This window comes from Corvus brachyrhynchos, unplaced genomic scaffold (assembly GCF_000691975.1).
Source record: "Corvus brachyrhynchos isolate BGI_N302 unplaced genomic scaffold, ASM69197v1 scaffold95, whole genome shotgun sequence".
NCBI lineage: Eukaryota > Metazoa > Chordata > Aves > Passeriformes > Corvidae > Corvus > Corvus brachyrhynchos.
This window is the reverse complement of record NW_008238347.1, coordinates 2,054,060-2,079,235: the sequence shown is the minus strand read 5'-3', so window position 1 is coordinate 2,079,235 and position 25,176 is coordinate 2,054,060. Positions and strand designations below refer to the sequence as shown.

Genomic DNA, 25,176 nt, shown 5'->3' with positions numbered 1-25,176 from the left:
GTCATTTCCATTTAAGAAATGGCAATTACAAACCAAGGGTGCCCTACTTTTCCTAATACCAGTGTTGAAGTTCCATGTTCTGCCCTTATTCTGCTATGTACGCAACCAACTGTTGTTCTACTTACGCATGAATGAAATTGAAATCAATAATACTACAACAATGCTTAGAGATAATTCTCGTATTAGGGCTCATTATTGTGCAAGGTGCTTGTAACTTCACTTCTAAGAAAGGTACTATTTGCAAGAAATTAGTATTTTGTCTATCATAGCAGACTCAGACATTGTAAAGCATTAGTGTTGTGTTACTGCTACTTTTCCTAATTTTAGAACAAAATATGCTTTTTTTGAAAAGAAATTTAAAAAAACCCCAGAACTGTCACTACCTGCATTAGAAGTATCATTTTCTCTGTCATCTAAAAGGCTTTAGGAATACTAATTTTAAGTCTTTTCCCAATACAACTCTGAACAGCTTAAAAAAAAGGGCAGTGTTCTCTACTACAAAAACCAAAGCCTCTGTCTTCCACCAGTTCTGATGTCTTTTGGAATTAGGTGCCAAGAATTCAGATTTCTATTAATAAGCAGATCACTAAAAATTCTGGCTGCAGCAAATAATGATTGATTCAAGTTTTGTGTTTGTGTTTCACTGACACCATTTCCAAGCTGGCATCCTCCTTTGAGGTTTCACTACTATTATCACTTATGATTATGTTAAACTGGATATTCTGAAAGGATTATAATGAGTTGGATCCATTTGCTGCTATGATGGTCACATTTGCCTAACTGACACCTAATCACATCTCATCCCAGCTAGATTCCAGAATCAACAGTGCAATTCTGGCTGTACTCTTGAGTTTCAGGACTATATGTGCAAAAGTACAGAGCAACTGCTGTAGTGTACAGACCTAGACACACTAAGGAAGAGGACTTGTAAAGATATTCTGGTTCTGTGTAGCTCACTGTGTAGCTCAATAAGCTCCTTGTGCAGCTATGAAACACATCTGGACCAGATTCTTACCTATATAAAATTTTAAAGCTGTTTATTATGCTTGTAAGACAGAAGAACCATCCACCAACACGGAACATCTCCAGGGGAGCCCTGTGTGTGACAAAGATGCCTTGGTTCTGCTTGGCTCCATTTGTGAAACTCCCACACAATGATTGACGCAGACCTTTTTCTGAAGTGTCTATCTGCAATGTTTTTATGAATGAATTCTAATTCTTGGGCAAGTAGCACTGCTTAAATCTTTCATTATTAGTGTTCTTCTCTAGTGTGTATCTGTCTTTGTGCAGAAATCACCAACTTGGCTGCCTGAAAGCCATTGAGGGCCTGTAACTCAAGAACCCTCACCCCAGCAGACAACAGCAATACTAGCAAGCATGACTGTTAATAGTTCCAGGTAGATTTCTGTATCTCAGCTTAGCCATAAAACTGAAAACATTACTCTGCGTCTTAAGCATGGGCATAATCCTGGGGGAGTTAATAGTTCCAGGTAGATTTCTGTATCTCAGCCATAAAACTGAAAACATTACTCTGTGTCTTAAGCATGGGCATAATCCTGGGGGTACCCATCCCTTTTTGTCTTAAGGACAAAGTGAAATCCCTTTTCGTTTGCAGTAAACAGGAAGAAAAGTAAAACTGTGCCTCAAGGGAAACGGACAAAGCAGTTCTGGTTTAGACCCTGGTAGGCATTCACAGTGTCCAAAGCCTTCAGTCTAGCCTGTATTTTAAACAGGACATTGGTCTGGGATTACCCACCTTACACAACTGACTGCCAAAGCACTAAGTTAAGAAACATGCCAAAGATCATAACAAAGAATTTGTAGTAGAGCAGCAGTATCAGCTTTGCTTCCCAGACAGTGGTCTCCCCAGAGAGGTGTACTTCTTATATTCTGAGATGACCATCAGGTGACCAGCTGAAAGCCACTGCTTACTTATATCTTTTCCTTCTCTTTGTTAATGAAGTTCTAGCTCGTTGGCTTATTCTATCACTGATTTATAGAGAGGCATAAGTCTTACAGAGGGTTCAGAGTGAAATCAGAGGGTCTTATTCTGCTCAAAGATCACAAGTATAAATATAAAGTGACTTCACTGAAATTAGGGTAAATCCTCCCCAGTTTTACATCATTGTATCCAAAGTCAGACTGTCACTGACATAAGTCATTTTATAGAGGAGAATAGGGCAAAAGTGTTGGGAGGTTTCACAGTCAGAGGCCATTTGTACTGTGACTAGGGGTTACTCAGCAAATTATTTTAAACCCATCCTGATAATTACTGGATGTGTTCCTTGTTATCTTCTGTCCCTTGACAGCAATGCAGAATGGAATTTCAACATAATGCAGATGTATGGTGTGCATGGTCTGGGAGGGAAGAAGAGTTTCACAGCACAATACTTTTGTCACTGCCAAGCACTCAGGTCTTCATTATGCCCATCTCCTTTGCATTGCAAGGATTCAACACAGCAAAAGATTACCACAGATGGGGAATGATAGGGTGATGGAGATCAACAGGGCTGTGATTTAGCAAGGGAAAGAAAGAAAAGAGAAGCATAAAAAGAATCTTAAGGAAAACCTCTGCTAGGGCTGTTGGATATAAAAGCTCCGGGGTGTCTGTGAATCTAATGATTTATTGAAAGTAAAAGCTCTGTGGTGGCTGACATGTGATGTAAATAATATGTTCAAAGGAGTCAATAAAGGGTAGAGCTGCCTTTAATAACATATTATGTATTATCAGCTGCCCCATTGTACCTTCTGGCGCGGTGGGGTGCTGGGTGTGGTGCAGCTGAGCGTCAGCCCTCACTAGTTCATTGCCAGGTCATCTCTGGGGAGGAACTGTTCCCTGTTTACAGGAAATGCAGGACAAGGGCCAGAGGGCCAGGCTGAGCACAAGCTGAGGCCACCACAGCTCACTGCCTCTCCCTCATGCCTGGGAGAGCAGGAAGGGGGCATACCACTTGTCCGAGGCCCAAGGACACTGTGTTTTGTTTTCAGGCACGTCCAGCTCTTACTGCTGATTTGTTTTACCTATTGTTTTAAAGGCACAGGACTGGGGAGGGTAAGGGTCCTCACAGACAGCAGTGCACCCCAAGGTACATCACTGAGCCTAAAGTGTGGATTGGCTACACAGGTGTGTCAAAGCAAAAGCCTCAAAGCCATCCATTCTAGCGCATCTGGGACATGGCTAGTTGAAAACTCACTCTCAGGCTTTCTCTTATCCCTTCTCTACTCATAGTGCCCCAGGCTGGGCCAGAGGACATTCCCTGAAATGAAGCCCAAACACCTTCGTGTTCCTCACTTCCTGCATTCCGTTCCAAAACTAGACCTGCACCAGCACTGTCGTTCTGTGAGCATCTCCAGTGGTTGAAGATGGGAGAGTTTTGTCCCTGAAGTCGTCTGGAACAGAGCAAAAGCCTTATGCACCTGACCAAAAATCCTCTTCCCCTCTCTTATATTCTTCACCGCAACAATGCAAGAGCAAAATTCCAATTGAAATGCTTGTGGAATTAGAAAGAGCACCTTTCTGGCCTTGGCAGGCAAACAGCTTATGCCTCAGAGTATGAAATGTGATTATCCCTGTGTTACCTTGCTTTGACAGGCTGTGTATGCTATTAGCAGACATCATGTCTTTCCTGCCCTTTCCAGACTTCAGATACAGTATTTGCCTTGATGATCTGGCATAATAGGGAACTGACTGGCTAAACACATGCTGCACTAATAGGCATCTCCTTTTACTGGCTTTAAATGCATTTGGACTTTAATTTCCTTTAGTAATGAGCCTTCCTTTTGCAGAATGAATTAAAACAAACATTCACGAATGGATACAATAAAATAAATAATCAATTTTAATAAAACAGGGTACTTCAGCACCCCATTGCATCTCCCAAATTACTATCACTGCATTGGGTTAATATGATTTTAATTTTTTACAGTAAGAATGTCACTGTCTGAGAGTTTGAACTAGTAACTACTGGGCTTGGGATTTGAGATAAAGACAGGGATAGGGATACTGCATGCAGAAAAAAACTGTATTCAATCCTCTTGGCCCAGCAGTGGAGGGTTGGGGTCTTTGCATGTATCGATTATTTTTCCTACCCACTGGATGGTGTGAATTTTATATATGTGGGTTTTGCCACATATACCCAGCTGTGTCCAGGTGAGATTCTGGTCTTGCATCCAATACATTATAACTAGTTATGAGCTGAGACTCCTGTGACAGAGGAGTTAAAATGGACACAGGGTAGGGTCTGTGGATGGGGAGGTTATGGCAGCAATTTAGTAGTCATTTGTAAATTCAGCATATGTGATCTGAGTTGATGTGTCAAGCTCATCACCACTCAGCTAGATCCAGGGAATATATACTTTTGGAGGATGTACCCTACAGAGAAAGAATAGTTGTTTCTACCTTCTGAGGTAGTTTCTATAAGCTTGCTTTGCTGACTCAGGTCAAATAATTGCTAGCGCAATCACCAATACACACAGAAAAATATTTAGGGTCATAACTGTCATTTATCTCAGAGCTTCGGTAGATCCAGGTCTAAATGAACTCAACACCACAGCCATTCTCTCTTTAGCAAATATTTGAAAGGATTGTCTTTTAGCAGTCCAGGAACATGGTTTTGTTAATGAATGGATGAAACACCCTAGACAAAAAGACATTCTGTTACCCCACAAGAGGCAGAGCAGAAGTCAGCGTTTACCTCAGAAACCCAGGCAGTTCACTTACTTCCTACTGCCACTATGTGGAAACAGTGAATATGGTGAGCTGTGTGTTGATAATTACTGACAAAAGCACCTTTAATATCCTGGTTCCACTGTAGGAATGGGACCAAGGACATGATTTCTAGCCTCTTCTACTGCTTTCTTCATCTTGTGGTGACATTTTTGGCCAAATACTGCTATGATCTCCACTTGCAGGCACTTTTGAAACAATAAGAAATTTTCAGAAAATATATAGGGGGCCCTCTGGCCTTCAACTATATTGGTGGTAATTAATTTGCATAATCCAATTTGTAGTTTGCAACAGGTGCAAAGAAAATAACTATTCTCTCTTTCTCTGTCCTGACACTGACGGGGGATATAGAGTGAAAGACCACAGGGAGGCAGCAAGGAGGTAATCCAGGTAGTCCAGGTGTCTGAATGCTGAACAGATACCTGTTAACCAAATGACATCACAATGGCTGAAACATCAGCACACCCTGAACACTGGTTTCGGAACTCATTAAGCAAGGTGTCCTTTTCTGACCTCTTGAGTTTTATTAGCTGGGATCATCCTTTATGTAGCATATGGAGACAAATTATTAATTCATTTCAAATATGAACAGAGCAGAGGCTCCTTAAGTGCTGCACTTGTTCATACCCTTCTTTAGACTGAAATACATTGAAACTTACTTCCAAAAGAAATCAGTTTAGTCCAGGGAAACTAATCCAGGTTGACTGGTGACAATGATTAATGATAAGCCACCCAGTCTCCTTCTCCAGAAACTGCATTTTATAATATGGAAATCCAATTATAGAAGTCCCCTGTCTCTGGACAGACACATGAGAATGATGGAGGTGCTCAGGAGCTGGGATGGGGTAATCTGGATGTCCTCACTGGCCACATCACACTTGTTTTCATCTGAGATGGATTCAGGCACAGGAGTCTCCCACTGGCCTGCTCCCTCCTATATGATTAACATGGAGGGCTCTCCCCCTCTACTCTGCCCTCCTGAGACTCCACCTGGAGTACTGTATCCAGGTCTGGAGTTCTCAGCAAAAGAAAGACATGTACCTGTAAAAGTGGGTCCAGAGGAGGGCAAAAAAATGCTCAGAAGGCTGGAGCACCTCCACTATGGAGACAGTCTGAGAGAGCTGGGGTTGTTCAGTCTGGAGAAGAGAAGGCTCCGAGGAGATCTCATTGTGGCCTTCCAATAATGAAAGGGGGCTTTTAAAAAAGAGTGAGGGTGTCTTTTTACATGGGCAGATAGTGATAGGACAAGGGGAAATGGTTAATGATCTTAAACTAAAAGAGGGGAGATTTAGGTTAGACATTAGGAAGAAATTCTTTATCTAGAGAGTGGTGGGTTGCCCAGGGAAGCTGTGAATGTCCCATCCTTGGAAGAGCTCAAGGCCAGGTTGGATGAGGCCCTGGGCAACCTAGTCTAGTGGAAGATGTCCCTACCTGTGACAGGGGGATGGAACGAGATGATATTTAAGGTTCCTTCCAATCCAAACCATCCTATAATTCTGTTCTGTGATTCTGTGATCACTGTGGCACTAAAACTGCATACATCTGAACCCTACACAAATGCTTGCTGCTTCAAGGAGATGCTGTATTGCTCTTGACTGACCAACAAATTTCTAGCACACTTCCACTGTCAGCAGCAGAATCAGTTGCAAGGTAGAAATGCTGTAACTCTGTCCCAACACACATGATGGGACATACCTTATAGGCACTGGGATGGATCTACTGCACTAGCATTTGAAGGGACATTGCCAGCACATTTTAATAGCCTGACCAGCTCCACTTCAGATGTATAAGGAGCCACTTGGTGGAAAGGATGAATACAGGTATCACAAAGCACAGCTGAGTGGTACCTTGCAGGAAAGAGGACTCCCCTCTTCCCCTCATTATTGCTGCTGGGGCATAGACCATGAAGCAGAAGGTGAGATTTATGAGCCTTTCTTTAGGATGCATGAATTAATTAATTGAAAGCAAACTGCAAGCAATCTGATCCTTACTGGTACAGAGGACTTGTATCACACCAGTGGAAGTCACAGGCCTTCCCAAAAGTTTAGGTTTTCGCCAACCCAGATTTTTTTTTTTGTTTGGTTTTCCTTGTTTGTCTGTTTGTTTGCTTTGTTTTTTCATGCAGTTGGTGACTCTAAAGGAAGAAACAAGAAATCATTTGGGTGTGTAGCCAAGAGATGAACATACAGCCAAGAGCATTTGTATTGTTTTGCAAACAAAAATACATGGTCTTCATGGGCCTTTATTACAATAACCTTGGCTGGGTACTTTTGCCACTGTTAAATCACCCACACAAATCCTTACATGTCACTAATGCTGACTGAATAACTTCTAAAAATCTTAGAGAATTGATGTGATCATTGCTGAGGAATGGGGTAGAATTTGCAAGGTCTTTTGAAGGATAGATGTGAAAATAAAAGAAGAATTGCACATTCAAGCAAGAGTAAATACAGTATTCGTCAATTTGCAAATCATGTTCTGTGAGCTCTCACACCTGTTCTGTTTCTCCACAGTGCTCTCTCATGCATGTACCATCTGTGCACAAACTTCCCACTCTGTGTTCTGCAGGGATCGAAGGTAGTAGAGACTTTATTTACAAAGTGCTAGTACAATGATTAGTTCAGCTTCCCTCTCCTTGATGGCTTCACTCTCCCCTCAGTGACTGAGGTCACTTGAGGTCAAATGTAAGCATACTATAGGGGCAGGATAACCAGAGAGTCTATAGACTCCAGAACACTTTTTCAGATGTAGCAATACATGTGCAGAGGTAAAAGTACACAAATAACTAGTAGGGTGCATCCATACAGCTTCTCCCTACTCTGTACCTATCAGCAGCTCTGCTAATTATAATGTAACTGGTGCTAACTAAAAAGACTTTTGCTGCACTGCATCCTCCTGCATTTACTCAGTCAATTAAATGTCAGACTGTCCCAGAAGGCCCACTGCTTCCTTTGTTGTGATGGGTCACTCTTGAAATGACAGGCAATTGCTGAAGGGGCAGCAGATAATGTGCCAGCAATCTGTTCTTATCCAGCCAAATCACTGCTACAAGGAAGAGAATTAATTGGGGATTACCATGTCTATTGAGATACTGCAAACTCTTGGACTATTTCTTCCCTTATTCTTCACACCCACACTTTTATTTGCATCTTCCATTGCATTAAAGTTTATTGCTTCCCGTAAGCTCAGTTAGCAGTGCTTTCAATGAGCTAAAGAAAAGTATCATTTAGTCATTCCTGGGCGCAGTTCAAGCCTTCAAAAAGTAGGAGCACTAGGAGATCACAGGAGCACAGACATAAAAGATGGATGATGACATGTGAGTTCATTGGATTAAGTGCATGCTGGGTACCAGCAAAGGTGCACTACCCAGGAGCTTCTGTGACAAAATAAAACAGTCGCAGAAGTAAAGACCTGAGTGCTATTGGAGTGGTCAGAGAAGAGGAGAATGGAAATGGTGGCAAATATACCTGTGCCTATCCCGTGTGCAAATGAGATCCATAACATTTTGAGACTTCTCTTTAAACTCAAGCTGGTGCCACTGGGATACAGGTCTACTGCAAACAAAGCCCATGAAATAGTTCAGCAATATTCCAAGTTCTGCTACTGTATGAACCTTTAATAATGCCATTCATAATGATTACAAGACTAAAATACTGAGTTATTCTTCCCAAATTATGTGTTCTTTTATTAACATAATGCAGTCATTTATCAGAGAGAGAGAGAGAAAAGGAAGGAATACCTTAATTTCATGTCTTCTGGGACAACTACAAAGTGCAGAAGGACTGTGTGAGTAAGGACTGAGACTGGCTAAATTATTAATCAGTCTCCTGAGCTGTTCCTGTATTTGCCTTGCTCTTGTGCTGAGGTCCCTTTGCTGTTGAAGCTGGACAGGTTTTCAAGAGTGTGGTGATGCCACCCACACTGAAAAACTGCAGATAGTACTAATAAGCCAGAGTAGACAATGATGAGGAACAGTGTTACTGCTTGAGCCTTTGCCCAGCCATGGCAAATGCACTGGGTGGCCCGTGAGAACTCCTGGACTCTGCGCATGAGGGAAAAGCTGGAGGCATAACAGAAAGGCTGACAGGCACACTTGCATGGGAGACACCTGCTTGCAGCTTAGAAATAAACGCAGATATGTAGGGAGTTCCCTTTCTGAAAGGAAATAAGAATCTGGTCAGTGACCTTGGGAGTCTCATCACTGTCCTCTTACTTACATTAGCCCATCTTTGCCCAGCCTTCTGTCACTCTAGTATTGGCTTTGAAGCCTTGAGTTTGTTCACATCTGGGATCTCCAAGTGGAAGATTAAAGAAAAATAAAGAGATGAAGCAGAGCTGTGAAAGGAAGTTAATGTGTCAGAGGAAATGAGAAGTATAAAAATAATATAAACTGAGTAATCCAGGCCCACATTACAGACTGACCTGTCTGGCCAACATGTCTACCGGAAAACATGAAGATGTCAGATTTTGTTTCTCAAGACAAAAGACTTGCCCTGTTGGCTGAACACTGGAACCTTACCCTGGAAATGTAAAAGGCTTGGGGCCACTGTGGTGTATAAGCCGTATATAAACTCCCAGAATGACACTGTAGTCAAAAAACCAAATATGATCCTTTAATGTGAAAACTCAGTAAAGTCAGGTAGGAATAGATGGGTGTTACAGCTGATACACACGGCTTGGTATACATCTTTTGCCTGTGCTGGAATAATGAGTTTTGTGTTGCAGTACCAAGAGCAGTATCAAAAATGGATAGTAGCAAAAGCTGATGCTAAAATGGTTGGTAAATTGAATAATGCTAATGGATAATTGGATGAAGTTCAGAGATTTTAGAATTATTAAATCATAGGCGGCATGACACCAAAATCTTCACCTATTTCATATAGAAGTCAGAATGAAGGGACAACTTGAATACAGCTTGTGAGTACACAGTAACAAAATCTGGAAGACTGCCACCAGGTTTAACAAGATCCAGCAACTGGAATTTGGAGCTAAGCATATACAGATCAGCTTTAGTCATGCTTTGTGGAGGTTTTGAGAACACTGGCAATTTTAATTGAAGGTTGTTTTTTTTTAATAAAATGCTGTGAAACCACAGGCCTGTATTGCACTGGCCTGTGTTGCACACCAGGTCCAGTACTCTTACTGCACAGCTTTCTCTGGGTTTCTGGAGCTGGATCCATATTCCCTTGAAACAGCTCAAGGATTCTGGAATCTGAGTATCTTGTATATCTTGTACTTTAATTGATGCCATTGGTATTACCATTATACTTTTCTCATCCTTTTGATGTTTTCACAGAAAACCCATTGTCACAATATCTAACTTCCATTTTAAAATGTTAGCATTATTTTACTGCATCCATTTTGAGGGGTTGACTAGGGATAAACAAAGCAGTTTTGGTTGCAGATAAGCATGAAGTTTTTACTCCAAACTGCGCCAGAACATTGATCTTTTGGGGAAGCTTGAACGAGTTCAGTTAACTTCCCATTGCTCCTTTCAGAGTCTTCTGCTTGCCTAAACGGTTGCCTTTGAACCTAGCAGCCAAAAAAAACCCCTGCTTGATAAATCTTGCTTTCCAAGCCTTGCAGTTCTGCAGGGATTCTGTATGTCTGAGCAACAGCGAGTCTTGGAATAACACCATTGAGCTAGTCTGTTCTGTTTTTCTGCAGTGCCTACACTGAGCCCTACAAGGTGTGCCCAGTCTCTGTAACACCAATGGAAGTTGTCACATCAGATGAGGAACAAAAGAGTTCAGAAGATGATGAGAGCAGCCTTGGTGATCCCAGTCTCACCAACAAGGTAAAAAAACCTAAAAATGGTTAACGCATGAAATCTGGAGACGGAAAAGCAATTTGCAGAAGAACCTGGATTCTCAGCTCTTCTCTGCTCTTTGTCTGGTGCTCATTTAGAAATGGCAGAGCCATCAGTCCTTTACTCCCCCACTGCGCTAGGAACAATTTGCCTCTACAGCACGTGGCAAACGCAAAGAATGTAGTCTGAAGATAGACAGTGGAGGCAACATAAACAGCAAGAAAGGCCTGACTTGAATGTCAGGAAAAATGTCTCACTCCAAAGCATTTAGTTGCAATCTTGAGAATTTAAAATTACGTTGAATAAAAAAAGACAAAGGCATTATTGGAACCAGTTCTACATTGGCTGGAGTAAACTGTCTAATAGGTCTCTCCCATCTCAAAATTCTCCCATCAAGGGAAAATGCACTTGTGTTAGTATTTATTGTACTGATTTCTGATTAATAAAACAGCTCTTAAACAAATTATGGAGAAGACCATGGAAATGGAACCATAGCTTGGCACCATACAGTGCTTACTTCCTGTAAGCTAAGTGCGGATGTTAAATGGTATCGAGCAGGTTTAGAGACAAATTTACCTTTGTTTTTCACGGGAGGGTGTGTGTGCGTGCATGTGTGCACATACATGTGTGTGTGTCTCTGTTCTTAAAACGTAATATGAGCCTAACAATCTACTCCTGGGTGAGATTGTGCAAGCATCCAGAGCATAGCTCATTAGGTATGCATGCAACAAATGGGTATGTTCTTCTAAAGTTTTCCGATTGAGCCCCAGGAATTAAGGCTGCCTATGAAAATAGCAAATCCTGATTTCCTACACGTCTCTCTACCCTTTCCTTTCGACCTGGTCTCTCAGTGTCAGCTATATGGCTTCCTGATTGTAGATGGCTTTTGTTTGGTCATGAGCATGTGTCAGAGCCTGAAAAAGTCTGTGCAGATGACTCTCGCAGGTAATGGCTAAGTAAGAGTCAGCTCTGTCAAGGAGGAGCATAAGTAGATTGATTCTAGGAAGACAGATCTCTTCAGGCATTTCCAGAATGTGAAGCTTTGTTTAGGGGCAATTATAGAGAGGGGAGCAGAGTTTCCCCCTTACCAGGACACCAGTTCTTGAGAAACACAAAAAGAAACAATGCAGAATGACATTGAAAGGCAAATGAAATTCCTGTTGCTCTAATCTCAGAGCAGGAACAGGTTCCTTTGATTTCTCTTCACGCTGTATCACATTTACCTCTGCCCTGCAGGGTGCTGAGCTACCTCTGGTACCAGTGGAAAAGACTGTGGTTTGTTCTCCTGGATGACATGAAACAAGTGAAACAGTCACAACTAACCTTTATACTCTTTCCTCTGAGATTTGTGACCTTTTGTTTGGTCGTTTGTTGTTTGCACGTTGTTTTGGAAAGGAAAAAGCCTTTAAATTTCTGATATTCCCTGTTAAGTGAAAAACATTTTTGCCTTTCAGTTAATTTCCTACTAGTTAGCTGACAAACCACTAGCATTTCTAGAGCATACCCTAGTGTCTTATCTAAGACAGTTAGGTTTCTCAGCATCTCTTAGTTGTGATGCTAGTTGCGAAGTGACAGCACAATTGTGACTTGAGTTCATGAGGGAAATACATGCAATCATTGTGCACTTGGAAGCAAATTCAAGACTGCTAAAACCAATTTTATGCCATTTTTGTAGGGTTTTACTCAAGACACTAGGAAATGATGCTTTTCTAAATGTCTCCCTTATCACATGTCATTCATTTTAAGTGTTTTGCTGTGCTGGTGTAACCACACTGGATAGCTGGCAAAGAAGGCAGCATTTAGAGAGAACACCCATGTGCTTCAGAGTCTAACTGGAGGTATTCCTCCCACTCTTGAGGAGAACACAAACTAAATGCTTGCACATGGCTGACAGAGAACATCAGAACAGGTCTGGTTGCTTAGTTGGCCTTTGCTTCTCAAGCAAACAGTCAGCAAGGGTCACAGTACCCAGTGCCAGACTTCCTCAAGCTCTTGGGGAGCTGCCTTAAAACAGCTTCATTTGACAACAGGCCATCTTTCCAAGCTGACTAATGAACCAGTGAGTGATCTTGTCTCAGAACGCACTGGTATCCTTACAGAGGAATGTTTTTCCTACTCTACTGCTCCTGTCTTTGTTTATTATCTTCTCACACCAATCTTCCATGAGACAAGGGAACACTGCCTACCCGAACAAAAACCTGCCTCTATAATGACAAAGTGTACAGAACTTGCCCAGCTCCCCCATGAAGTGATACATCCCTTGGAGAAAAATCTTCAGGACAATATGGAGCAGCTATACAACATGAAACAGTTCAGATGCACTGTCACTTGAAGAGAACTGGGAGACACATATTGGTCTGGATGCAAAAATAGTGCCATGGATTTCAAAATGAGCTAATCTTGTCAAAACAGCCATTTAGGGCTGGCTAAGACCCGAATTTAGATTTCCAAAAGACACGCATGCATACACTAAAAACAAACAAAAAAAATACCAAACCAAACCAAAAAAACCTTCTGGGGTTTGTTGGTTTGATTTCCTTTTCTCTCCTACTCAGGGAAACTTGGTTTAAAAAAGGCATGAAACAGCCTAAATGATAAAACTTCCTCCCTGTGCCCAGATATATGAATTTCATTTTGCACTGAGATGGATTCTACCTGCTGTCTTTCATTGACATGAATGAATTCCTGTACCAAAATGCAAGCAGCATCTTTTGGTTTTGCTCACCTGCTTTCTCCCAGCTTGTTTGCTGGTGATTCACAAAACTTCCAGTTCGAAGCACATTTTTTCCTCTGATGTTTCTTTTTGAGGCTCATTTTTACAAGTAAATATAATATCAAAAGTTAGCTTTGTACACACATTCCTGGTATTGTTTCAACAGCTTGTCTCCTTTGAATTCCTGCTCTCCTAGGGACCAGATTCACACACATGTGGAGAAATTTTCAGGGGCTGCTGGAACCCCTGCACTGTAAACAATCTGAAATATAGCCAATAATACCTCTTGAGGTATCTTTTTACATTATCAGCTTTCTTTGAAGGAGCAAACAGAGGGGCTTTCATCTCTGTTACAGGAATTATAGAGTAAATGAGCTTAATAGTTTGGATTTGACTAGGCACCGACTTTACACAGAGTTCCCTTTGTGAGAACTTAGTTTTTGTAGCAGTCTCAGAATTTCCAGCTTAAAAAATATCAGAAATAGAGACAATATAATCTTGAAAGTGTACTTTGGAGAAGCACAGCTCCATGCTTTGAAATGGACTAAAATCAATACATACTGGTAGGTTTCATCTATTTCTAGTTATGATCTGAGTTTATGAATTGCCTTGGTAGTTTGAGGAAGATGCTGCATATGCTGGATAATCAGCTACCCCGCCGTATCTCGAGCCTCTCGCTTTACTGTCAGAATCTTCAAGCAAAAGTCTTCAGACAGTTCCTTTCTTGTAGGTACTTTTTTAGGACTCAGTCTCCTGTGCAGTTGATAAACCTTTGTCACCAGCCTCATAAAACCCCCAGTTATTATAAAACTGACAGAATCCCTGAGACAATTCTAACCCTTGGCTTACTGAAGATAAGGACCCAGCAAGGAGGAGTGATTTTATGATACATCCAGAGAAGAGAAAAAACCCATCTTTTGCAGAATAGTGGTCAAACTTGCAGGCAAGGCAGAAACCTAGGTTCTTGTCTTTAGGTTCACTGTAGGACAATCAAGTCTTTAAAGGAATTCACAGAGATGATAGTATGGGGAATGCATCTGCCTTCCTACTACATTACTACTACCACTGCATTAACAGCTCTACCTGGGGAAGTAGGTTAGGGTTGGGAAAGGGCAAACACATGTGGGACAAATGACAGCAGAGGCCTCAGGGTGGTCTGAACAGTTTCTGAGGAAATACACAGAGATGAAGCACAGGTTGGGAATCAGTGGGGATGGGTAAGGGGCAGGAACCCACCTACCAATTTAAGAATTCATTTTACTAGCATCTTGCAGAGACCCATACATATGGTCCTGTAATGACACTATAAAGCATCACGCCGTGGACTGGGCTTCAGGAGCTATTTCCATCATGCTGCTTGATTCAGACAGTGTCACACAAATGCTAAAGATGTATGATATATGCTGATCAAACAAAGCAACAGGCTTAAAAATAACCCCAGTAGTCAATGGAAGGCATTTAGACTGCAATCATTTGCACGACTTGCCCCACGGCGATAAGAGGCTGTCTCCCTTTACAGGGTGCCTTTGGAAGGAAAAAGCAGTAGTTGGACAAATGGGTGCTAGAAATACTGAAGCAACATCAGCTATTTTAAGAACTCTGTTATGGTATTAAAGATATATAGCAAACTACATTAAGCCACCAGGCAAAGGAACAATTAAGAATGTTCTCTTAAACTGGTCTGTAAACACAGGAAGGAGTTAGAGCTGAAGGGAATCTCAGAAGAATAATAAGAATAAAAGAATGTGATTAATCTGTGTGAATACCTCTAAGAATTATAGTCTTTAAAGTAGTCAGGAAATAAATTTAATAAAAATCCTAGAACAAGTAACAAAGCCATAGCTGGAACATAAAGACGTTTCTTCCATCCAGAACACGTATCTGTTTGCCAGTTAACGGTATGGGAAATCTAAAAGTAAACCAATCTGTATGCAAATACCATTGAGTTTAGTCTAAAACCAGTAATATGTTACAAGGAACTGTATGAAGACAGCATATGAGGGATGTGATCTTACCCTGGTTGCAAAATGTGAAAGTCTATAGCAAGGTGAATAGCATGTAGCCAGAGAAAAATGGTATAATAGAGAGGGGATTCAGATCAGATGTGTCTGAATTTTATGCCAGTGAAAACCCAAAGCATTCGGGTTAGTCACTTGGGACTTCTGATTTAACATATCTAATTCTAGCCAGACTGGTGGTGTGCTGGAAGAATGAAGGGGAACTTCCTACAGACATAATCCCTAATGCTGTTCCTATGAAAAGGCAGCACTGGAGGTAAGATGCTCCACCCTTCTCCCAAGTATCATAATAAAAGACAGTGGACAAAAAGGGGGCCGGCCACCCCATATGGCAGATGGAGAAGAGCTGCACTGCACACAAACAGGGAACACTAAGCAGAGTCTCAAAGGTCTCACAAGCAGGGCAGCTACTGACTCAACAGCAGCAGTACATAAGAATGCCTTTGCTGCTCCTTACACATTTCCACTGGGTGGGCTTGGTGCCCAGATTCCAGTAATCATTCTGTTTTGCAAACCTTTAACATACTAAAATATGCACTCGTGCACAGACACAAAACTGAAATATGCTGGAGTTGGGAATTACAGATTTGTGTGCCTTGAGGAAGCACCTAATTCAGATGCCTTTCAAGGGACAGCTCTTGATTTATATAATTACACAGATCCTCCAGGACAGCTGCAATCTAGCTCTTCAAGGATGGGATCTGGAAGACAGATGTGGACTGCTTTTCCTTCTCTCTCACTGATTCACAGAGCTAACCTGAAAAGGTGATTTGTTCTTGTAATGCTTCCGTTTACCATTGGCACTACTGGGAACTGCTACATAGTGCATAATAATTACAAAATGGGCATTATGAAGTCACTCAGAGACTGAAGCTTATAAAACTGCTATAAGCCTCTGATTGTGACAGTAGCACTCTTGTCTGGGTACCATCAAGCTACAATACACCTACTCTGAGCTATCTCTGAAATATGACACACAGAGTAAAATGCATGAGGAGATGCAGTTTGTCCACGTTAGCATGGCAAGTTAGTGGCACACACAGTGATGGAGCTTCTGCTCCCATGTCTTCACTAGTTGCCCTGCTTTGAAATCCAGAGGGTACTTACTCCAAAAGAGTACTCCAGAGAAGCGACTTGCACAATACTAATGCTTCTGGTTTAGGAAATTGTTCTGTGATCTACTTGTGCTGCTCTTAGGCCAAACAACTCCATTCTAGACCCATGCTAGTTGCTGGGGGCAACTTTGCCCCCAGCTCCACAATTTTTTTAAGCTGGATCAGGAGACCAGTCTGGTTCTGATCAAGGTCATGCAAACAGCTGGGTCAGCACAACTGAGAGCTGGCACTATGCTCAGAAGGGAGGGACTGGCACTGTCGCCAAAGTGCCATCAATCTTTATGATTAATATGTCTTAGCCAAAATTCAGGGACCTCAGTGTCCCATGGCCTGTCTAGAGCAAGTCTGAGAGTGTCTCTAGCCATTGTCTGTCTTGTGTTATTTAACTGCTATTTGTTTAACCAGGAAATGAACTCTGAGATAGACAACAGTGTGTGTAGACAGACTTCTGGGAACAGGGAGTAGAGTGGGTGCAGGTCCCTCAGCTATTCACTTTCTGAAACAAAGTTCAAGTGATGATTATAACACTGCAAAGCTGCCAGCATTTTAGAAATCTTTACTCCCTGCAGCCATTCACCTGCCTAGTCCTGTAGTATAGCTCTCTCCCAGTTCCCTCTTCAGAAGCTGCCCTCCGGGCCTTGCTCCAAGCCTTTGCTTAGCAGATGGAGGCCATGGCAGCCATGTAGGGACCCTTGACTTTGTGCTTCACTGAGTCTTCTTACTAGCATACTTGGCCTGGCAAGCAATGTCACAAAGACTTGATACTGTGCTCATTTCCCCAGAGTCCATTTTAGGTCACTGAGGACTGCTTTTCTTTTCAACTACTAGACCACTATTTTAGCTCCCTACTTCGTCACTGCTGAAAAAGTCAAACTTTTCCCAGTACATTCCTTTCAGTACATATTTCTATGCTTTGGTCATCTCTTACTGTAAGGACGAGTCACAAAGTAGGAGCAAAATACCCTATTAGCCACTTGCACCTCAGAGCCTGCAGTTTGCTTCTTTCACAGTTATCTGTGTCTTCCAAGATGCCTGCCAGTTAAGTAGATGCCTCTGAGATTTGAAACAATGTTGTCTGCTGAAGTACTGAACTAATTCTGGAGATATTCAGCTCATTAAATTTAGACACTTTGTTTAGTGCACAATAAAGCCCTTTGCCCCATTTGCTTCCACAGGTCTCACTGACAGCAGTCAGAACAGTCTGGAATATGACCCATTTTGATAAAAAACTCCATTCTCCACATAGTATATCCTCAACAGCTGTGAAGCTAGCCTGTTCAAAGCTAAGCACTTTCTGCTTCTTAGACAAATTTTGGACCTGTAAAAATCCAGAAAAAATTTCACTCCTCCTTCAATAACAAGACATTTTTCAAATTTGCCATCTGTATTAGCAGCTATTATATTGTACTGTATTACTAGTATTTGAATTGGGGAAACAGTTTGTCATGGAAAGTCCAGGATGCCAGAAACTGAACAACAAAGAATAAAAGTCTGGTCACTATATTTACTATAGAAATATGTCGGTTCAAAGTGCTCTCTAACAGTGCTTTACTTTGTGGAATGAGACATCTCTTAATTGCCTCTGGCTTCTTCTGTTGACAGAAAGAAGGCCAGTCCAGAGTTTACCTCATTGCCCAGGAGCTGATGTCTTCAGAAAAAGTGTGAGTTTGTTTTTATAACCTACCTGTTGCTCTTCTAAAATTGAAGCTGCGCAGTCCACCCTTCAGTATTCATTTGATGGCAATTAATTAAAGTTTGTCTCTCTCCGCAGATATGTGGAAATGCTCCAGTTGTTATGTATGGTAAGTAAATAATTTTAATCACTGAAACCTAAATACCCTTTTATTTAGCTGCAATTTAAAAGACATAAAAGCACTGAAGGGATTTAAGTGAATTTGAGGAGGAATGGCATACTGTGAACCAATCAAATCTATCATTTCTCATCTAGAGGGAAAAGCGTTGGCCAACAGTGCTTGTTGGGGCTGAGACTGGTGTAAGATGCAGACCAAGCCTAGTGCAGAAAAGGAGATGGTGATAAACGGGTGAACTCTCTCTCTTCAGAGTGAGACAGATGGGAACAGAGCTATGAAGCATGGGGATTTGGTTTCAATGGACTCACTCTGCTTCCATTTAAGCTTCTTGTTTTCTGATAATGCAATATTGGCAATAGCCACTGTGCTCTGGAGATCCACGCTGTGTCACAGTGTCTTGGTTTAAGACAATTTAAGAGGCGGACACTCTAAAATTAGTTACCTCCCCGTTAGTTTTAACAAATCCCTTTCCACCAATTAGGAGAAAGGAACAAGAGTAGATGTGAGGGAAAAAAAAACCAGTCTATAAAAAAATGAAACATCAACAGGCAAAAAATAACAGTAATACTCACTAGTTACAAAGTTGCTGAAATCTCAGGGACTCCCCGGGAACAAAGATAAACTCAAAAGGGCAGAGTAACCCCTCTCCCAAGAGGGCACCCTCGGCAGACCGCAGGAAAAACGGCTGCCTTGCCTATGCTGTTACTGGGTTAGGAAAGAAATGCTTCAGGACTTGCCCCGTCCCTTCCCTTTTCTGCTTCCTCTGGTAAAACCCCATGTAGTGAAATTTGTTTCCCTGCCTGCCCATCCCACTGCAGTAAAGGGATCTTACGAATATTTTGCATGTTCTCATTATTTCCCTAATTATGAAAGTAATTAAGGAAAAGAGAAAGAGAAAAAAAAAGAGAAGTTAAGATGTCAAATGAAAGTAAGAAATGGGCCTAAAGTAAACCGTTGAATGAATGCACTGGCATGCAAGTTAAGCCACTTACAGGTTGTGAAATGTAAGAATAACTGTAATCATGCACTGTGACTTTCCCTGTCCCAATTCCCATTGTCCTGGGTTAGAAAGTTTAATAAAATCTCATCAATTTTAGAATTGGGAGGAGCTATCAGATGCATGAAGTTTAAGAAGGGCAAAATCACAATTTGGATTAATGATTTCCTTATACAGTGGAAAAGTTCTTATGCTTCTTGACCCATACACTCCTTTAGGGGGTACAGGAGGCTTTTCTTCAGCATAGCCAACAAGCAAGTTTCTCAAATAATATTTAGTTATTTGTATGAGTTGGTTTTCTCACTGGTGAGGATGTATGAATGGAACCTGGGTTAGAGAATGAAGGAGAAAAGAGAAACAGGCAGCCTGTTTTCACACTTGTCTCCAGTCACTCCTTGGTTTAGAAGAGGTCAAAAATCTTTACGGGAACAGGCTCAGAGGGTATGTTTCTGTGTTTCATTGATTGCCTTTTGCCCTGGCATACCCCATCTCTACTTCTATAGGCTGACATCTGTATGATACCTACCTACTGCAGTGGCATTCAGAAATAATCTGCAGGTTTCTCTGTTGCAGTCATGTTCAATCTAGAAAGCCACAGCCACAACAGTGTCACTTTTCCCACCCCAACTGCTGTTGGATCTTTATATTCACCTGTTGTCCAGTGCATTGTTCAGAATAACCAGAGAAACCATTACCAATTTTACAACATGTAAGTCCCTTAGAATGTAGGGGTAATATTGCCTAACCAAGGCAGTATTTTCAACACATAACACTAAAAGTTACAATAATCTAACTGCTCCTTTTTCCATATTTGAGTAGTTTTAGGAATACTCACATCAGCAAAAAATCACGCTTTGCTGTGCACTTGCTGTTGACACAAGTTTCACTGGCAGATTTCAGAAACAACCACAAGTGACCACAGCCACCAAATTGCTCTCAAGGTACAACACACCACTCATGGCCAGTTAGGCCCAAAGGCTTCCTTGACAGCATTCCTCAACGCAGGCATACGTTTCTCTCTGTTTCCCATCACCAACTTTCTCAAGAAAACAGTTTCTAAATGCTTATCATCAAGTCTCAAGTTTCATCTTCTCATGTAAACCCACATATTGGTAAGAAAGGCAAAGAACTAAACCACACCCTAGCTGCTTTCAGAAAGGAAAAAAAGGCTTTTCTTAGGCATGCAGCAAGAGCAATTTCCCATCTCATTTCCAGGCTTGGCTCGTGCTGCTGTTCATTCAGCATAACAGAATCTGTTTGGCCTTTCAGTGGAGACTTTAATAAACTGATTGATTGCCAAAATGATGACATTTCCACACACCCACTCTGCTATTGAACTGAAAGACTGGAAACATTGTGTTAGCTCACAAACGTGGTATCAGTTGGTGAGGTAGTAGGGATAATAATCTAAAAGGTTAGCTGTTACTTGCCCTACTCAAAGGTAATGCAATTCTCTGGAGCAGTGAGTTAAGAACTCATTCTGGTCTGAGCAGATGGAACTGGCAGGGCCTTTTAGTCCCAGTCCATGATCTCTTGCTACTCACAGTTTTTCTGAAGTTGATTAGTCTTTGAATTTCCTTCAGGATCATTTAATCTTCAAGCTTTGTCATTCTGTCTCCTATTTTTCTTTCCCAGCAATGCAGGCTGCACTTGACATCCTTTTCTTAGTGCTTGTTCCTGAACAAAATGCTGCAGGTGGTTTTCTCAGCCTAAAATTTCCCACAACACCAAGATGGTTTATTTGCTTCCTTTCAGCCAGTCTGTTTCAAATGGCTTTACAAAATATACACGAATCAAACTTAAGTGTGACTCAGACTGCTTCAGGATCCCCATCTGTATGGGATCAAGCATTTGCTTGATAGTGTATCATGGTCATGTTTATTTTGCCTTTCCTTTTTGATAGTGGACCTTTGGCTTTTGTACATAAAATCATCTTCTTTGTGTGTGTATAAACCCCTTTGAAGTAGTTATTACTTTCCTCCAAGACATTTATTGAATTAAGTACAACTCTGCACTGAAAAGACATCAGCCACAACACCTCCTTCTAAAAAGAAAGTTGATCCTGTTTCCTGGTTTGCATTTTCCTCGTAACAATGGACCACAACTCTTAGAAACAAAGAGACCCAGATTTATGCTTCCTAAGCATTTGGAGATATGGATATGAATATGATAAGAACAGATGTGTGCTGGTTCTCCAGCCTTCAGAGCAGTTTGGAATTCGACCATGCACTGGACATCCCAATGCTTATGACCGAAAAATAAATCTTAGGAAGTAAAAAAGAACAAAATCATCTTAGTGCTCAAGCCTCTAACTTGAGATTAAACCTCATTGATTAAACTCTAGTTTCAAAATTCTTGTTGGCGGCACATTCTCAAGAACAAAAAATAACTGCCCAATTTAGGAACCACTGCTACATGTTAGACAAAACAGAATTCCATCTTTCTAATTATTTACACTTCGAGTGAATGATTTGCTGAGCCTTTTTTACTACTGTGAATATCTTGGATGATGTTCAAAGTTCTGCTGGACCAATCAAGTAATTACTTTCCTAATTAAATGTTTTAGTGAATGCAATGTGCTGGCTAAACGAAGAGCTAGCTTGCTGTTAGGCCCTCTGAAGCTCTTATAAAAGCCTAAGGACACACTGTTACAAAAGAATAGCCTGCCCTCACTTACACTAGGCTGAATTTTTTCTCATTTATTTATTCATTGTTGTGTTCATCGGCAGTGGGAAAATAACTATGTATTGGCCAGGGAGCTTCCACAGTGGGAATGTTGAGCCAAAATAGCTTTCAGATAATCTGTGTATCTCTTAAAAGGTGAAGGAAGCCACACCAGCACATCTGGCATCAGGACAATTCCCTGGTAGCAAGCCACACTGATACAGTATTCTCAGTGCATACTGTAAAGTCTGCTGGTTCTGAAATTCATTTGCAGTGTTTTGGATGAATGTGTGTATTTGGTTGCATGTGAGCGTGTGCTGAGGTCAGGGTTCCTGACCTAGATTGTACCCTGCATGGCAGGGTAAGACACTAACGTGGCTGCTGTGGTAGCATTTTCTGCTGTTCATCTGGCGTTGTTTCTGCTGAGTCCAGTAGTGAGAAATTTGAGATCACTGCTTCATACAGATCAGGGGTCATTCAGTCTGCTGTAGGAGATGTGCTACTTTTTAATTCAGGAGTGCCACTTTCACTTTCATCATTAGGAGAGGGGCTGCTGACTGTGATGTAGATATCTCCAAGGACTACCATGAGTCAGACTTGGTTCGCAGGATACTGTACAGCACCTCATGTCTGCACTTGGCTTTAATATAGAAGCTCTCTTCTCTCCCTTTGAACTCTTCACCCTCCCCTCAGGTATAATGCCTAGGTGTCCAAAAGAGCTTTGGATTCTGCAATATGCAGAATCTATTGAATCTACCTTCGTTCTAAAAGTGAGAGTGGTTATAAAATTCTGCATCATTTTATGCAATTAGTGTAGACTTGTATAATTTGGGCTGCAACAAGATTTCCTGTTGTCCTCCCTGGCCCTCTCACACAGTGTCAAATATGATCACTTCCCATTAGTATCAGTCCATTAAAATACCAGCCTGACTAGGGAAGCAATTGCAATTCTAGATATACATGTGAAATTATTTTGTATGCGTGTATGTTAATATATGTATGTACCTTGCTGGAAAGCATAAAAGTCTGGATGCCAGGTGGGTGTTGTAGTGTGAACAAGGTAAACATGCTGTGTGCAGATAAGATTTCTGTAGCTGAAGTGCTAGAATCCCCACAGGAAGACCAAGGCAGAAAAATGGCCATGGTTTTCCTCTAATGCATCTGCTCTGTACATTCACTACCTTTTAAATTTTTTTCAGTGTTGTTCCCTAATGGAAACTCACACATCTATTTTGAAAATTGTAGAAATATCCCAGGGGAATTTATTCACGCATCAGACCTTTCCCTTTTTCTTAATACAGACTAGAGATATATGCAGAGAAGCTGATTCAGCCATGACAGCAATAGAGGTCAGACCTCTGCCTGGTATAAATTTACATCATTTTTCTCTGGCAAGGAACTGCAAGAACAGCAGATGATTAACTTCTTCAAAGCATTGCATCAGGTCCTTTTGAGCTAAGACTTCTTTACCTTGTTACCAACAACATGAAGCTAATTCAAAATCTGGGAAGCAGTTCAGTTCTATTCTGCTTTGTAGAAGCTTTGTTCCTCCCAATGAGGTAATACAATAAAGAGCAGGTTAAGACTTTGTTTTCAAGATCTGGAAGCAAGATCACCTATATTCCTTAGACTGCAGGCATTCAGAGCTTTTCTAATTCAGCCACAATCTAGCAATTTTGTCGTTCTAGTCTAATGTGCACTTTTTGTTCACAGAAATACTATTTGTTTCAGATATTTCTCTTGGCCTGTTAAAAGAGTGGCTTTGCTCTACAATCACCATTTTCTACTAGAATGTCACAGTTTCTAGCTCAAATGCAGGCCTGATGCTAGGAACACAATGCTGCGAGCCACTGAGAAGGAACCTCAATTCCCACCTGCAGAGCAACTGCTGCTCAAACCACAGGACTAAAAATTACTATTGGCAAAACCAATATTAATGGTGATGTATCCCCTTCTCCTTCTGTTCTCCTGCCATTGTGGTCAATATGCAAAAACTAGGATTTCCATTATGACTGGATTAGAATTGTCTAAACTACTGCTTTAGAAGATGAAAAATAAGAAACCCAAGGAAATCTAGCAACTGATAAGCATTTCTTGGACAATTTTAAGAGGTTTTCTTTCAAATAGAGCTATCTGTTTAACTACACCTGTAAGTCAAAATCCCGATTTTCTCTTCTCCAGAGTACTCACCTTTCTAATACTAATAGTTGCTTTCAACCCACTGCAGGTGGCAGATCCATCGGCTTTTTACAGTAAAGATAGAAATTAACTTCAGTCCTATCACCTCCTGACTACCTCTACTAGACTGGTTGCAGTAGTCCACAGTTCCCAGGGATTCATTCATCCCCATTTGATGAATTGATCTAATTTGGCCTATTCTGTTATATACAGAAAAAGGAAACCGACATTCTGAATCCAGAATGAATTACTGCATTCCAAGTTATTTTCAAGTAGAAGCTGAAGAACAGGAATCACCCAACATAGCATATATATGTATGTATATATGTACAGAGAGGCAGTTTTTTCTCCTGGGTGAACTACTTGCCTGAAGCAGTGGTTTAGCTGACAAGAGACTGGCTTTCCTTCCTTTCACTAGGGTCCTGCAAGGTTAAAGGTTCTCATTTGACTCATTTAGCTAATAAAGGCTAACTAGCAGCAGGGCTGAACTGCAGAAAGGATAACAGTATGTATGGGATGTATCCATCTTGCGAAATGTCTGTTGACACATATCCAGGATTGCTACAGTTGAAATTTGCAGCTGGACTCTAAAGCCCATTCACTCCCATTGTTGGAGAGATAAGATACACAAACTAACTGTTTCTGCATCTGTTCACAAAATCCTGGAAGCTAAACCCAGAACTAACTCTTGTCCCATTAACTACACCTCTTGCGCTTCTATTAGAATATCACATTTCCTATAGATACTGAATCCTGTACAGAACTTTCTTGATAATTGCTCTACCAAAAACCTCTGGTCACTGGCATTGCTGACTTCTTTGAAAGAGTACCTGGAGATAACTACCTGCTACAAAAGTATCAAGGTTGGTGATTCCAGGTAAATTCGGCTACCTTTCTGTAGCCTGGAGCCACGTACATAATTTTTTTTCCCCCAAACCTCACGTGTAATCACTGTTTCCTCTTAGCATCAGCAAGCATTCCCAGCATCCTGCTGTGAGGCTCATAACCTCACAGAGGGTGTCAGATTCTCTTCCAAGAGCCAAACAGGTGACAATTAGGCAGAGCTCCACATAAACCATAAGATCTTGTTGAAACCCTGCATTCCTCCTTGTCTCATACTCTTATAACAAGCTCCAGGTTACAGT

General features: G+C 41.3%; 1 protein-coding gene across 3 annotated transcripts in view; it reads left to right on the top strand.

Annotated features, from left to right (window-relative positions):
- FGD5 (FYVE, RhoGEF and PH domain containing 5) overlaps positions 1 to 25,176 on the top strand; it is an 86,558-nt gene that overhangs the window by 18,049 nt on the left and 43,333 nt on the right. For all 3 annotated transcript variants that reach the window (XM_017735266.1, XM_017735267.1, XM_017735264.1), the window contains exons 3-5: positions 10,394 to 10,523; positions 17,984 to 18,042; positions 18,153 to 18,183. In XM_017735266.1, coding sequence (XP_017590755.1) covers positions 10,394 to 10,523; positions 17,984 to 18,042; positions 18,153 to 18,183 — 220 coding nt within the window. The remainder of the gene's footprint in view (positions 1 to 10,393; positions 10,524 to 17,983; positions 18,043 to 18,152; positions 18,184 to 25,176) is intronic.